Source organism: Gymnodraco acuticeps, unplaced genomic scaffold (assembly GCF_902827175.1).
Source record: "Gymnodraco acuticeps unplaced genomic scaffold, fGymAcu1.1, whole genome shotgun sequence".
In the NCBI taxonomy this organism is placed as follows: domain Eukaryota; kingdom Metazoa; phylum Chordata; class Actinopteri; order Perciformes; family Bathydraconidae; genus Gymnodraco; species Gymnodraco acuticeps.
In genome coordinates this window covers 478,947-494,865 of record NW_022990682.1, presented here as the reverse complement: position 1 = coordinate 494,865, position 15,919 = coordinate 478,947, and the positions used below count along the sequence as shown (strand labels likewise).

General features: G+C 40.8%; 1 protein-coding gene across 1 annotated transcript in view; it reads right to left on the bottom strand.

Moving 5' to 3' along the window:
* Positions 1-3,122: 3,122 nt before the first annotated feature.
* Positions 3,123-15,919, bottom strand: part of LOC117555306 (noelin-2-like) — a 34,278-nt gene continuing 21,481 nt past the window's right edge. The window contains exons 5-8 of the mRNA XM_034230156.1: positions 15,185-15,291; positions 7,866-8,042; positions 6,417-6,590; positions 3,123-3,919 (exon numbers count right to left, since the gene is read on the bottom strand). Coding sequence (XP_034086047.1) covers positions 3,599-3,919; positions 6,417-6,590; positions 7,866-8,042; positions 15,185-15,291 — 779 coding nt within the window. The 3' untranslated portion in view covers positions 3,123-3,598. The remainder of the gene's footprint in view (positions 3,920-6,416; positions 6,591-7,865; positions 8,043-15,184; positions 15,292-15,919) is intronic.

The window sequence follows — 15,919 nt, the reverse complement described above, 5'->3', positions numbered from 1 at the left end:
GTGTGTGTCTGCATATCCCTGTGTGGAATTCCGGTGGGTCTTTCCGGAGCAGCCCTCTCACTATGCAGAAAATGGGAGCCAATGACGGTGATAGATGGTTGGGCGAAGGAAGCCTTGCAGCAGGGACTGTGCCAAAGTGACTGGGGCCTTTGCCAAAGACAGCAGGAAGGTGGGATAATAAAAAGAGAGAGGGATACATAAAGGTGGAGAAACACAAAAGGATGCAGGGACATCAAACCGTCAGTCTGTCGGAGTAAAGTGAATCCAATAATATGCTCAGAAAGCAGAGTTAAAATGTGTGTTATGTAACATGTCTGCAAGGAAGACATCACAAACTGGAAGTCTAGACAAGGACCTGTTGTGTAATTTATGCATTCGGCTCCAATGAGACAATTAGAGATGATAGATGGACTCTAATATCAAATTTGGGCTAATCTGGTTGCTGGCCTTTAAGATAATTTTGTAATGATTTCCTGTGAGGTTTCCTGGAAAGAGCAATTTGATTTTGCAATAATTACAGGAGACAGTGTTCAATGTGTGCACTTAGTTGCTCATCTACAGAGTATTTTAGGGAGCAGGTCTGCTGAAAACGCTAACATATCCCTAAAAGGTAAGCGTACAATGATAAATGATAATAATATTATCTTTTATATAAATGGAGCTATGCTTTAAAGGAAACTTGTATTGAACTAAACACAAAATGTCTCCATTAATTCGCATGGTAAGTACTAAATAACGTTTTTTCAATGAAACTTTCTATAAAATCACCGCTAAAGTTTGCTGTACGAACTTAAGTGGTGAAAATATATCAATGTTTTCTTTCAAAACGTTATGCTGCTCCAAAAAGCACTTAGAGGTTTATCAGAAACAACACACTTCTCTCCCATTCACATAAATTGCAGTCCTGACGAAGCCGAGCATGCATTTCCTGTCTGCGAGAAAAAAAATGGTTTAGCGGTGTTTCAAAATCTATTTCCTAACAAAGATAATATCACAACCATATAGTATAAACCTCAAGACACCCTGCAGCATTGCTATTATTTGTATGAATTATGAAAAACATTTTCTGTGACCTGAACTTGATGCAGAAGTTTGTTGAGTAACCTAGCTCTGTAAAATCCTTTCAAAATGACCTTGATGCACAAAACAAACCTTGTTAAGACGTTTATATAAGCGCTGTAATTAAATAAGCATCGCCTCGTTCTGGTTATAATCAACTAATTATTGTTGTTGGAAGGAAAGTGAACAGGTGCAGCAGGTTCACACCTGTTCTCTCTCAGGACTGTGCAGAAAACCACACTCTGAAGTCAACGAAGCAGGCTGAGGAAAGATGGACTCTTTAAAGGGGCCCTATTCTACTCAGTATGTTGTGTCTCTGTGACATGTCTCCATGCTTTAATGTCCAAACAGTTCCTTATTTTCACCCTCTGTCTGAAACCAGAGCCCAGTCTGCTCTGATTGGTTAGCTGGCCGGCTCTGTTGTGATTGGTAAACCGCTAAGAGATGTCCCACCCCTCAGCCTATCACACACTACAATGGGTTGGAGCGCTAGCAAATAGAAGCGCGAGTGTTATGTGATGTCAATACAATGTAAACATGTGATCATTGTATATATCAAAGGTCTCAAATTAAAAACCGAGTTAGAGGGAAAAGCCAATGAAGGATGTGGAGTGAAATCTAGTTTCTGAAGCAGTGACCCAAACTCGCGGCACACAACATCGTTACAGTCACTATGGCAACAAAATGGCCATTTGTGATGTTTCCACGGAAATATCCAAATATAGCCGACATCCTGTGTGATCCTCCATCTCTTCGTATCGATCCAGTGTGTGTGTGTGTGTGTGTGTGTGTCTGTGTGTTATTTCGAGGGATGTGGAATTCGATTTTCAGATCATAATAGCCACTTAGATAATAATGAGCAGGTTAACCTTTGTATCAGCACTCCAAGATTAAAAGTTCTCCTTAACAATCTATTCAAACACAATTACTTATTTCCTGCTTATAAAATGTGTCAGTAACCAAATCCAAGAACATACCTTGTTCACTTTCTGACATGAGAAAAGAATAATGTGGAAATTATTTTGTAAGTTAAGCAGAAAAGGGAGACTCACAGTACAGTGCAGGGCAAGCCCAGGACTACATGAATCAATATAAATAATATACTTACCTGTATAAATCAAATTGACCCAGTTGCAAATTTCCCGGTTTGTATTATTATTCGTGGAAATAAGAAGGTTCTCTCAGTGTCTGAGATCTCGTCTTTTCATTCTTGGTTGTGTCTCGGCAAGATAAATAATCTTCATAAATTGAAATATGAACACAACATCCTGTCTATTTTCACACATATGCGCACAAGAAGTGAGACAAACAGGTTCATATAAAGGCACGATGAGAAGGATCCCATTCAAAGCTGTTTTGCTGAACTATTTTTATGTTTTTCATGTTGCAATCTTTGTATTGGACGCTGTTGAGGAAATATTTTGCTATATGCCCATAACTTTAAGTGTATCTGTTTCACTGCCCTCGCTGAGCACAGGCCTGCGACATTGGGCTGCTGAGCTCTCAGTGTTTCGTCTCCTGCATGTTGGCATCAGCTGATAGAGGCGTTATAGTGCTTTGCCTATAGTTTAATCTTGTTATGCAGAATATTGATTATTCTCTCAGAACCAGCTGGGACATGGGGGAGAGATCTTCAGAATTGGTTCGGGTCACCTTGTGGCTGCAGCAAATGTCTTTCTCAATTCTCCGGCCGTAAATTCTAATACATCTTCAGTGTTTCCCATCAAGGTCCAGCTCCCCCGTGTCTCACTGTGTTTCGACTCCACTTCACCTCCAGACGTTTCCATTACAGACGCTTTTGATTTTTGATCCTCGCTCGTGATCACCGAGTCAGTGAGTTATTGCAAAGGTTGCACAGAAACTTTGCAAACACAGCAAAATAAGAGAATTCACTCAACAACATACACTTCTAGAGGGTCATTCGCAATGATTTTAATATTTGATGAGTCATGGTTTTGTTTTGTTGTGTTTTTTTTTACATTTTGTGTTTAAAAACATGGAAAAAACGAATGGTTCGTGTCACCCTTTAACTGTACCTGCTTTAAAACAGAGGAGACCACAGCTTGTAAAGTTTGACAGTAATGTTTATTGAATGAACAACCATGCTGACTGAACACGTCCACGACCACATCACAGACCCAGAATATCTCCCTCCGGGCCGTCGCCAGAGCTCAAGGTCCTTTTTTTCTTTTCTCTCTCGACGATTTGGCTTAACGTCACTTCTTGAGACACAAGTGGAATAAAACGCAACAGAATATGGATGAGCTTAAACTGTCTTCTTTTCTTCAGCGTCCCCTGTAGCAGAAGCAGTTCATTTTCTTCTCTCACCGTGATGAATACTCCTGTCCGTGACCTTTGGGCACGTGTCTGAAAACTGTTTAGTGTCTTGTTATTAGCTCAGTTAGCTCTCTCAGTCCAGAAGGCCTTCAAACTCAGACGGTACTCTATTTCCTGTTGACATGAGTGTGTGCATGTGTGTGTGTGTGTGTGTATGTGTGTGTGTGTCTTGAGTACCCTCTTTTTTCTTCACCATGTCGATCTATCCGTCGCTCCTGATGACGTGAAACAGCGTGACGTTGTACAGCACCTGGTGTCCGTTGTTCCAGGTGTACAGCGCTCTCTCTCGGGGGTTGTAGTCCATCATGCTGATGTGAGAGTACTGGTTGTGGAACGGGATGTCGGTGTACTCGTACGAGGAGGTGTTGGTGTGGTAGGCGAAGTGAACCTTGGCCCCGGCCAGGTGGGAGTTGGTGACGTACAGCGTGCCGCAGATCATGAAGGACTCCCCTGCGCTGCGCTTAGGAAACCCCGTGTCCCAGCTGCGGAGGACTTCCAGGGAGTTAGAGTCCAGACGACTCACCTGCACACAGAGAGAGGAGGGTCAGATGTAAGATCATAAAACGGTTTAGGTTATAAACGTCAACATCCCATTGCAGAGCTCTGAACAATGTTCTGTTTTCACAATGTTTGTTGAATTGTATGAGAAATGGCCTTTTGTGTGCCCAGCTGTGTTGCCTCCATTGATGGACTGTGAATAATTGTCATTAATCCAATAAGGTCCTTACCAGGCTGACATATTGGCCAATAATATCTTAGTGCATAAACTGTACTCTCTTTTAGCACACGTCTGTCCAGATTGTTGGTCGTTGTGTTAAAAAATGCCATGGATATGTTCAAAAAAAGTGGTGTCATTAGATATTTTGTCAACCAGAGAGTACAAACAAACATATTTTTCTCATGTGTCTTTGTAAAAAAACTCCTTATCAGTTGGCTACAAAGGCTTGTCAGTGATGATGTCAACTTATTGGGAATAAACCAGTTCACCAGTTCCCAACAACATTCAGTTAAAATCTTATCTTATTTGAGGAAACTTCAACTTCGCTGAGATTATTTACAATGAAAACAAGTTCTCTTGATACAAATAAAATACAAATTAAAAAAATATAGTAAGATTCCTCTTTACTTAAAAAACAAACGCCTCTCCTTCATAGTTATTAATTAATTTGTGTTTTGATAATTAATAAACCAAAAAAGAAATCCTGCAAGCATTAGGCTGCCGCTTGAAGCATACACTCGTGCACACATTTGACTGAAGTCTGTTTTGATGCAGGCAATTTAATTTGAGCAAGGTTACTGAAAGCTTAAAATCACCCTCATTGAGAAAAAAGTGAAGAAGCTAAGAAGTCTAAAAATTACCAGAGTTTCTGGCTGACAATATTTGCTGAAATGAAGTGCGCATTAAACCAAGGAAGCATCAGAACCTCCTGGGTGTGCACCCCTCCTCCTCTGCTAAGCTGTGAAGGGGCCTCGTCACTCTGATTGGCTGAGAGGGGAAATGCACCCAGCTGTTTTTAATGGCTAATTAGAAGCCATTCCCCACCTCTCGCACAACAGGTGATCTGAATAACCTCCAATTAACTTCAGATACATTGAATTAGAAAAAGGGATACGTCCACAACTTGCTGTTTTCATGCACATTATCATAAAAAACTAAATATGTGTTTATAAAAGTGACACACTAGGCTAGGACGGAAAAGTTGCCGCATTGATAAATGTCAAATGAAACAAATGGTAACAGACCCAGTGAAAACCACATCATGTGTCTGAAAGGTCCACTGAAAGGTCCACTGATGCCTCGTGTTTCCTTTTGCTGAATTCTGTCCAAATATATGAGAAATTCTGTCTGAAAGCTTATGACTGAACAATGGCTGTTTGAAGGAGGGCTTTAACAAGTGTGAGTCAGGTTATATAGTACCTGTTGTACTTGTAAATGTAATCTCTTTAGAGCGCTCTTAACATAACATTTACATGACACTTCTATTCAAAGCGACTTGCAATAAGTGAAACCAACCAAGAGGATACATATTCAAATCTGTAATAATCCTGCAGGTACACCAGCTTCAAATAAACCAAACCATTGTCAGTGCTGGTGCTTTAGCTCCAAAGGAGGGTAGGTTCAGGGGGTTTCATCCCTCATGTTCACCCTTCCGTTCGTTCTTTTTCTTTGGAGTGTAATTTGTTTATCATGTTGGTGAATGCAAGACGTTTCACTTCCTAGATGAATTGTTTACATTTTAGTTAAGCCTTTCCATCAATCTTTAGATTAAATACACACACACACACACACACACACACACACACACACACACACACACACACACACACACACACACACACACACACACACACACACACACACACACACACACACACACACACACACACACACACACACACACACACACACACACACACACACACACACACACACACCATGTATACATCACTTCAGGGGACATTACATTGACTTACATGCATTTCCTGGAGACTTATCCTAACCTTAACCATAACCAACACATGCCTAACCTTACCCTTACCCTAACCCTTAACCTAACCCTTACCCTAATCCTAAACCTAACCAAGTCTTCACCCTAAAATTAATGATTCCCCTTATGGGGACCTCCAATTTGTCCCCATAAGGGAGGCGAGTCCCCACACGTGACTGTAAACAGATTTAGGTCCCCACAAGTATAGGCCACACACACACACACACACACACACACACACACACACACACACACACCCTCCCTGACTTGTGTCCTTGTTATAAGCAGGGTTTGTAACAAGTGCACATTTATATAGAGGGAAATAGCTGTATCATGTATATCCGAACCATGTTAGGCTAAACTACACTCTTTATGATAGATTACATTCAGCGCAGCAGTCTATCACTTTTGAAGGGTAAAACAAACCTGACAACACGTCGTCATGAGGTTTAGATCTATTATCAATTATACCACACTAAATATACCTGAGTGAAAACACATCTTTATGTTCTTTGTGTGAGCGGACTGTACCATGATGTTCCCAGCGTTGGGGATGGAGGTGTAGACGGCCCACAGCCCCAACTCGTCGGCCATGAGGTCGATGTCGGAGGAGCCCCCCCAGCTGTAGGGGAAGGTGTTGTTGTATCCCGCTCCACTCAGGCTGCGCTGGAGCAACACACTGCGGGAGCGGAAATGGTACTGAACCTGGGAAGAGAGGCACGTTTATCACTCTGGTCTTTATCAAACTGTTGCTCCTCCTTTAAGATGAACCCATTGCACTTTTTCTTAGCCGATTCAGATTTCCCCTTCTTTTTAAAGGCTGACTTGATGACTTTTCTTTCTTTCAGAAAAGAAACCAAGAGGATCAAACATAAAGTGTCATTAGTTGGACAGTTTTTGGTACTGCAGCATCAGCGCTGCTTGCTCGAATTAGGATAACCTACAGCAGGACATGCAGACATTTCCCCGGGTTCATGAAAAAACTAAAACAAAAAGCGTATAATTAGTTGAGACTGCAAAGACTGTAACTGACAGCACACACATATTTTTCTTTAACGTTTCACAATGAATATTTGTACTGCATGTTTACAATAAAACACTAACTAACTTACATATTCTCCAACATTGCAACAAGTAACAGGACGTTCTCTCACAAACATATCTTAGAGATCTTAGGACAAATACAATCGGACTGAAAATGAAATCGTTATCTAACATATTTAACTTTGCCAGAAGCAATCAGGCGCAACATACGTGTAAAACAACACACGTGACATCACTGTCTGTGCTGCAGTGTGAGTATCAAATAACTTTGTTTGGGCTCATGTTTTTTAAATGTAACCGGTGCAAAGAAATCGGATTAAGAACAATGATCGACTGGTGGCCAACTGATGGGTGCCCCAATATTAAACCGAACCCTACACCACATCACTCTGTTGGTGCGTTCGCGGTAGGGTCTGCCACATTCCAAGTGTTCCAAACCAACAAGTGGGGAGTGGGTTATCAAACCCCCCAAGAGCGAGTCTGCATCAGTCCTGACTTCACCCTACCTGACCGTCATGAAACACGCTGTTTACAAACAGTTAACAAGTAAAATGCTCAAAACAAGATTTAATTTGTATTTAATATCATCATTCATATGTTAACAACTTCGTGGTTACCTCGTTTTTTTTTTTACTTAGGATCAGGAACCCGTGTCTAGAAAACGGTAAACGTGTGAATTTGATTGCTACGTTTTATATATTTACAGGGACTGCTGCAAAAAGCAAGCATCTTATAAACATCAGATTTTAACACAAAAAGAGGTATAGAGGAAATTAACTTGTATTAATTATTATTAATCTTTGACTTTTATTCGAGTTATTATATATTATCTTTTATCCAAGAGATGCTGATTTGAAACCGTTGTGACCAAAAGTTACGAGGAGAGGGGAGTTCTTCCCAAAGCTTGTTGTATTTTTATTCCAGCCACTCTCTTACCAGGATGTTGCTCTGGTGTTTGTTGTAGAAGAGGGACCCGTTGTACACCACGTGTCCGGTTCCTGCCCAGGGGTGAGGCAACAGATGCTGCACAAAGTTCTGCCCCTTTGTGAAATCCCCCATGGTTCTGTACTCCAACACACGCCTGCCCTTATAGTAGCCGTCCATCGACCACACCTGATGGAGGAAGGAGGAGAAGCTTTAACTCTGAGTCCAGGAGGCAAAACCAAGCTTTAAAGGTCACCTATTAAGCAAAATCCACTTGTTCATGTCTCTTCTACATCAACATGTGTCCCCTCTGTGGAAAGAGACTCTGAACGTTTCAGGAAAAAAGATTCTCTCTTTTTGTCCTGATCCATTTCTATAAAAACCTGTCTGAAAATGAGCTGAACAGAATTTGGCCACTTTGTGATGTCATAACGATTTTTTTGTCTTGTGTAACCATTAGCCAATCACCAATCAAGGTAACCCCCCCCCCCCCCCCTTATCACCTGAATCTCCTCCTAAAGCACCATTGTGTTCTTTGTAACCAAATCTCTCTCAGAGGGGCGTGGGGAGGGGCTCCTTGTTTTCATCTAAAGTAACAGACAGAGAATCAGCACTTTGGAAACAGGGCTGAAACAGAGGGGATTATGGGTAATGCTGCCATGATCTGTTTGGTGTTTGGAGCCAAACACTTCAGAGACATGTTTTGTATGTATCTGAGACCTTTAATGTATTACTAGGCTGCTACTTTAACCTCACACCTTAACAATGACGGCAAACAAGATATTTAAAAGGCGGTAAGCTAAACTACTCATCTGAACAGCGGTTGTCTAATCATAGATTAGCAACTGTTACTAGGCACAGCACGTATGTCAGGATTTTGATTTCTACACATGCTGTGTACATACAAGTGCATGGGACTTTAGTGAGGTGAGGTAGGTTTATTTATGTAGCGCATTTTAGACTTTGCATCTACACACACAAAAAATGACGATTCATAAAGAACATAAATATCAACATTGGAAATACAGTAGATTTTGTAAGACGTGCAAAAGAGAGCGCAGTGAGTGATGCTCAATTTCAGAAGAGGTCTCTGCTTTCTGAAATTGCTTTCTGCAAGCTAAAAATACAAAGAAATGTGTTTCAGCTAGCCAGCTTACGCATATTTAAGGAAGTCATTTCATCAGCAGCGTTATTCTAACACTAAGGAGCGCAGCATATTCATGTGAGAGTACAGATTCAATTAGAAATAGCCATGACACATCCACTGTCTAGTGTTTCTAAGCCTCGACCTGAATATTCAACTATTTCTTTGTTGGGTAGCTAACTTGTTGATATTGTGATAGGCGGACCTGCAGTATCATAATGTACAATGCCTTCAATTCTGTATATTTATATTGTGTATTCAGTATACTCTATAGATATATATTTCCTTCACTATGGCTTTGTTTATATTTATATATATTGAATCTAATCTTAATGATTTGGATATTCAGGGAGCTGTTGTTTTTGTGTGTGCAAAATGTAGCTCATCAAGAAAGGCTAACTGCTTGTCGGAGCCATATCAAAGGTGTTTTTTATTTATAATGTGGTATTTTCCCCTATTATTGGTGGAGGGCATGCACTGGAGCTTGTGACGGAGTTAGTGGGGGTTTAACCTGACTGCATTCACCGGCTAGCTTGTGGTTTTGTATGAACAGAGAGCGGGAGGTGACATTTTCAGTTGACAGATATTCTACTGCAACTTTAAACCGCATTTTCTGACGCAATTTCACCGTAATCACCATCACAAACGCCATCTCCCTTCAACTGCTGGTACTGTGTTTTTGCCCCGGGTGTAGTCATGGACTCTGACCTGAGTTTCAACAGTCACATTAAAACAGTTACTAAATCAGCCTACTATCACCTAAAGAATATATCTAGGATTAAAAGACTAATGTCACAGCAGGATTTGGAAAAACTTGTCCATGCTTTTATCTTCAGTAGACTCGACTACTGCAATGGTGTCTTCACAGGTCTCATATTAGGAAGCTGCAGCTGATTCAGAACGCCGCTGCTCGAGTCCTCACTAACACTAAGAAAGTGGATCACATCACTCCTGTTCTGAAGTCTTTACACTGGCTTCCTGTGTGTCAAAGAATAGATTTCTAAATACTGCTGCTGGTTTATAAAGCTTTGAATGGTTTAGGCCCAAAATACATTTCTGACCTCCTGCTAAATTATGAACCATCCAGATCTCTCAGGTCTTCAGGGACTGGTCAGCTTTCTGTCCCCAGAGACAGAACTAAACATGGAGAAGCAGCGTTCAGTTATTATGCTCCAAATATCTGGAACAAACTCCCAGAAACCTGCAGGTCCGCTGCAACTCTGACTACTTTTAAATCCAGGCTGAAGACTTTTCTTTTTGCCGCTGCTTTTAATTGAACTATTCACATCTTAAACTGCACTGTAACTTTTATCCATGTATTTTTTCTTTTAATGTTTAATTAATTAGCTTTTCTTTTTAATGACTGTTTTTAAATGCCATTTTCTTAATGTCTTTCATTTTTGTAAAGCACTTTGAATTGCCTTGTGTTGAAAGGTGCTATATAAATAAACTTGCCTTGCTTATGATAATTGTTCAAATTAACGGAAAGAGGTGCGCGGTTCGTTTTTTTGGACTTCCTACAGCAGCGACACTGCTTAAAAAATGTTGTTAGCACATGTTTGTGTACTAGATTTATATTTTCAATGTTTTTAAATGTAGATATAATGTCTATACAATCGTATCTTGGGCTCCTGACTCACTCAGAACAGTGAACATCCTATGTTAGCTTGGCCGTAACAAAGAAAGATCCGGGGTATGATCTTTTAGCATATGTTAGTAGGCATCAAGTCAATATGTACTTCAAATTAGACAGTTATCAAGCCATATGGAGTCAACATTAATTAGCTAACACTTGTTTGCTGGAGCTTATAAAATCTGCAATATGGAACTCTCTTTCCCCCGTCAAGGATCTCCGGAGAAACAAACTGAGAACTGGAAGACTGGAGGGGGGAGAAACAAGATGGGAGGGAAATTGTGTGTCGACAGCACGGTGGATTAATTACTCAAGAGGTGAAATAGATGAAAGAAAAGATCAGAGAGCTGGTAAGAGAGCATTGTCGGTAATAAAAGACGCTCGTTATTTCCTCTGCAAACAGAGAAAAGTACATAGGTAGAAAACAGGGAGCCGATGAAGAGGATCTTTCCTTTTTCTTGTGTGTGTCAAAGAAGATCAAATCTCTCCTGCAGTGGCAGCACCATGTTTTGAATTTCACTTAATTTGGAGTCGCAATATTTAAAATGCACATTGAATTGGAGACTTTCCGACAAAGGCAACTGATTGCAGTGATTCTGAGAGCCTTCATGGACACAGTGTTTAAATGAGCCTTGGCTGGAGGTTTGACAATGAGGCAGACTGATTGCTCTCTCCCTTCTCTAAATATGTTTTGTTCAAACCAATTTCTTCCCCCGTGCTTCACCAGCTCATCTGATGAAGCTGCTTTTATTTCCCTTTAAAATAATGTTTCAAAAGAACTGGAGCCCCTTTGTTTTGTCTGGCAGCTGTAATCGTCTCGCATTTGAACACACCATTTGCTTTGTATAAACAATTCCCAGATGATGATTGTACAACGAACGGTGCGTGCTAGAAAGTGAAAAGGATTTCTTTCCCGTTTCTTGAAGTCGCAGCAACCCCTTTCCTTCCTTCCCCCTCATGTTCTCAAGTGCATACATGTGACAATAGCTAACAATTGTTGCATGAATATAGAAAAATGCTTATACCTTCTTAGCAGTTTAAGAACATCATACGGCCTTAAAATGGTGTGTTCCAAGACCTGACATTTAATAAAGTTTGTGACAATCTGTGGCTGGCATGGAATCACTGCTACATTTGATAAATGCACACAAATGTTTGAACGCTTCCTGTTTCTAAGATGATTCACAGCTCTTACTCTATTACCTATCAACACAGGTATTGGCAAAGCTACTGGCAGGCAGGGAGAGTTTCTAATAGTCGTAGTAGTGACCGGTGTTATCATGTCTCAAGTGACTGTTTTTAAATGACATTTTCTTAATGTCTTTTATTTTTGTAAAACACTTTGAATTACCCTGTGTTGAAAGGTGCTATATAAATAAACTTGCCTTGCGACATTACATTACATGTTACTTGTTTAGACGCTTTTATCCAAAGCGAACTACATACATTCAGTACTGTGGACAATCCTCACAGGAGCCATTTTGGGGTGAAGTGCTGACTGCAGTGGGACTCGAACTTGCTATCCCCTGATTCAAAGTTCAGCGCACTATTCCACTGAGCCACAGCCTCCATAAACTGGCAGCACACTTTGTTGGATTTTCAAATGAAAACGTCCAATCCTGCTAGATTACTTTGTTACACTGAAGTTATGAGGAGCCAACGCACACTCCTGCCAAATCTCAACAATTCGCTGTGCCGATCTGTGCGTCAAGCAGCGTGATTGGTTAGTAGGTACGGTGGCTGACAGGTGCAAACCATGGTGCAAAGGCATTATAGCGGCCCAAAACACTTACATCGAGAGCTACGCGCTGCCGTTTCATAAACCATGTAAACATAAAAAGGTGCCAAAACACATTCAAATGAATAAACACTTCATCCAACTTGAGCTTCTTCTTGCAGCGTTTTGTTTTGTTTTATTAAATGCGACACGTGTTTTCTCAAGGCGGTGAATCTTTCTCTATTTGCTTGTGTGTTTTGGCACTTTTGTCTTTTTATATTTGCATCACTTTTGAAACTGCAGCAGGTTTCTCCTAATGGAAGTGTTCTGGGCCGTTGCAATGCTACCGTACCTGCTAACCAAACACGTAGCGCGTTAGCAAGTTAAACATGGAAATGGAAAAGTATGCACACGTTTAAACATAATATCCATGTAATGTACGTTTTAATCCTTGCATTATACATCGTCGTGCTTAATTTAAACAGAGGAAGAACTTTGAATTGCCTTTATCTGTTACGGTAAAGTTAATATAGGAAGGGATTGATTCACGATCAGTCTAGAGAAGAACAAGAACCATAACAGCAACCAATGACCATAAGAAAACAAACCGATCTTTAATGCCTACTATAACCTGTTCTTCCTCTCCCTCCAATGCGTCTTTCATAACATCTTGTCTGTCCCGACTATTGCTCTTTTGATCAACCTTCCCCCATCTTCCCCCTCTCTCTTTGTTTATTCTTCTTTCTGTCCACCCCCTCTTTCATTTTCCTGTCTGCCGCCCCGGCTTCTCACCTCCAAAAGTTCCTGATCTCTCCTGCGTCTCTCTCTCTCTCTCTTCATCTTCCTCCCTCCCCAGCAGAGACATCTTGACAGATCAGTGCATATCCACACCTCAGCAGCTGTTCTCAAATACAGCGACAGGTGTGTGCATGCGTGTGTGTGTGAGTGTGAAGTACAATGCGTGCACACACACTCACACACTGATGAGCTAATGAAGAATTCATAAATGCCAAACTGGGACTCAGTGCAGACACTGTAGTCATGGATACCAAAGGATGTACATGTATGAGAATGACTTTACTTATAGTGTGTGTGTGTGTGTGTGTGTGTGTGTGTGTGTGTGTGTGTGTGTGTATTCCTAGTTTTACACAGCTTTAAAAGATAAGATAGAGGTTGTCACACCATATCAATGTAATGTTTAATGACTTTATCAATTATCCTAATCTTAAAATATATTTATTTAAAACTGTATTTCTTTGCCCGATTCTTTTTTTTTTGCCAGAATACCTCACAATCATGACCTTATGAAATATCAAAGATCACCTGCTGGTATAAGAAGTGTAAGAAGCTAGAAGTGCTCACAGTCATCACTGTTTGGATTATATCTGTATTTGTCGAGGGAGAAAATCTGTTATCGGAAATTAAAACGTTTCGCTCATTGCAGAGACCTTTTCTGTTTATGTGTGCATTGAGCAACTTTCATAGGAATGAACTCATTCCAAAGATATATCCATTTCTCCTTAAAACCATTCTAGCTTTTTGAGATGAATATACCTTTTGGATCATATTGACTTAAAATATTTGAAACGCTTACAATACTTATTTTCTGCAGTATGGATACACTTTGTTGCGCTCTCTGTGGTATCGATAGTCAATATATTTCAAGTTGTCGTAACAAAGGTAGACATTCTAGGATCAACGCAAAAATACATAAATGTTTTAAACAATGCAGATTTTAAATTTAATTAAAAAAAACTGCTCTTCAAAAGTTTTAGGAGGAAGTATCAAACACATTTGCTTGGCCTTAAGGAAATACGTTTTGGCAAGGAACAGCAGATTTAAAATAACATGTTTGTCTATCGACATCTATCGACGGCCGACCTTTTAAGCTCGAAGAAAAGCAAGATGAAAGTGATTTCAGCTGATTAAAGCTTTTTTATAGTTTCCCTGACTCATTTGCAATACAAATCCAGAAAGAACATTTACTAGATGTGTCTTTAAAGGCCCTGTTATGCTCATTTTCAGGTTCATTTTTGTGCCTCTGTGACATGTTTACATACTTTAATGTTCAAAAAGAGCTTTACTTTTCTCATTCAGTTTCCTATTCTAGGGACAAATATGCAAAGAGACACTGGGAGCAGGAAGGAGCCCCAACCCATTACAGTAAAAGTGTCACGAGTAACTGGGAAGGCAGTAACTGGGAAGCTGCCGCTGGGGACAGCTCCATTGCATCACAAGGGAGAAGCTCTAATAGGGAACAGGCAAGGGTCAGCATGGCGATATAAATCACACCTGGCAACTGGGAGACAGTCGCCTTGACAACTAGCTTAATACGCACCGGCTGCACAGAGTGTGTGTGTGTGTGTGTGTGTGTGTGTGTGTGTGTGTGTGTGTGTGTGTGTGTGTGTGTAAGTGTGGAGAAAATGGGTGAACCTTGTAGCGAGTGAAGACAAAGTGCACACAGGAGTCACGTTGGAAGTAAGGCAGTAAGACAGAAAATACATAAAGAAAGACAGCTTAATAACCACATACATTACACCTGGTTTTCTTGTAGTGAATCAACCACACACACACACACACACACACACACACACACACACACACACACACACACACACACACACACACACACACACACACACACACACAGCACACACACACACACACACACACACACACACACACACAGCACACACACCACACACACACACACACACACACCACACACACACACACACACACACACCCACACACACACACACACACACACACACACACACACACACACACACACACACACACACACACACACACACACACAGACACTGAGGACCTACCCTGCTGTCAGAGCTGGGAATCATGGCGTCAGTCATCCAGGAGCCGAAGCGGGACCCCGAGGCTCTCACGGTGATTGGGATACTAACTGCAGTCAGACGACCACAACCTGTTAATAAAGGATCCACATAACAGACAATAAGATCCAAAAACATCGGGTTTTATATATTCAGTTAACAAATGCTGAATATACGTTAAAGCGGCCCTTTGATTCTTTTTGCATGTTAATGGTCTGCAAAGGCTAAAATCCCAAAGTTCAGAGGGAGTTTCTCTCACAACCCCCCCCCCCTCTCTCGCTGCCTGAAAAGCCTCCGTTGGTCTCTTTTGTTTACTTCCCGAACATGATGACATCACTTTGTAACACTTGTGCGTCTATCTGCTATCCCTCCAACACATTGTACACGATAGGTAAGGTGCGGGACATCTCTAAGCGGTTGACCAATCACAACAGAGCCAGTCAGCTAACCAATCAGAGCAGACTGGGCTCTGGTTTCAGACAGTGGGTGAAAAGAGGTGCTGCAGCACAGGCAGTATGAGAAAAATAAAGAGCTTTTTGGACATTAAAGCATGGAGACATGTCACAGGAGAGACACTAAATCCAATAATAATAATACCTGAAAATGAGCATAATATGGCCTCTTTAAAATAAACATTATTTAATTTAAAGTGGACCTATCATGCTATATTTGAAACATATATTGTAGGGCCATACCTATATAAAACGTGTCTCGCTCTAT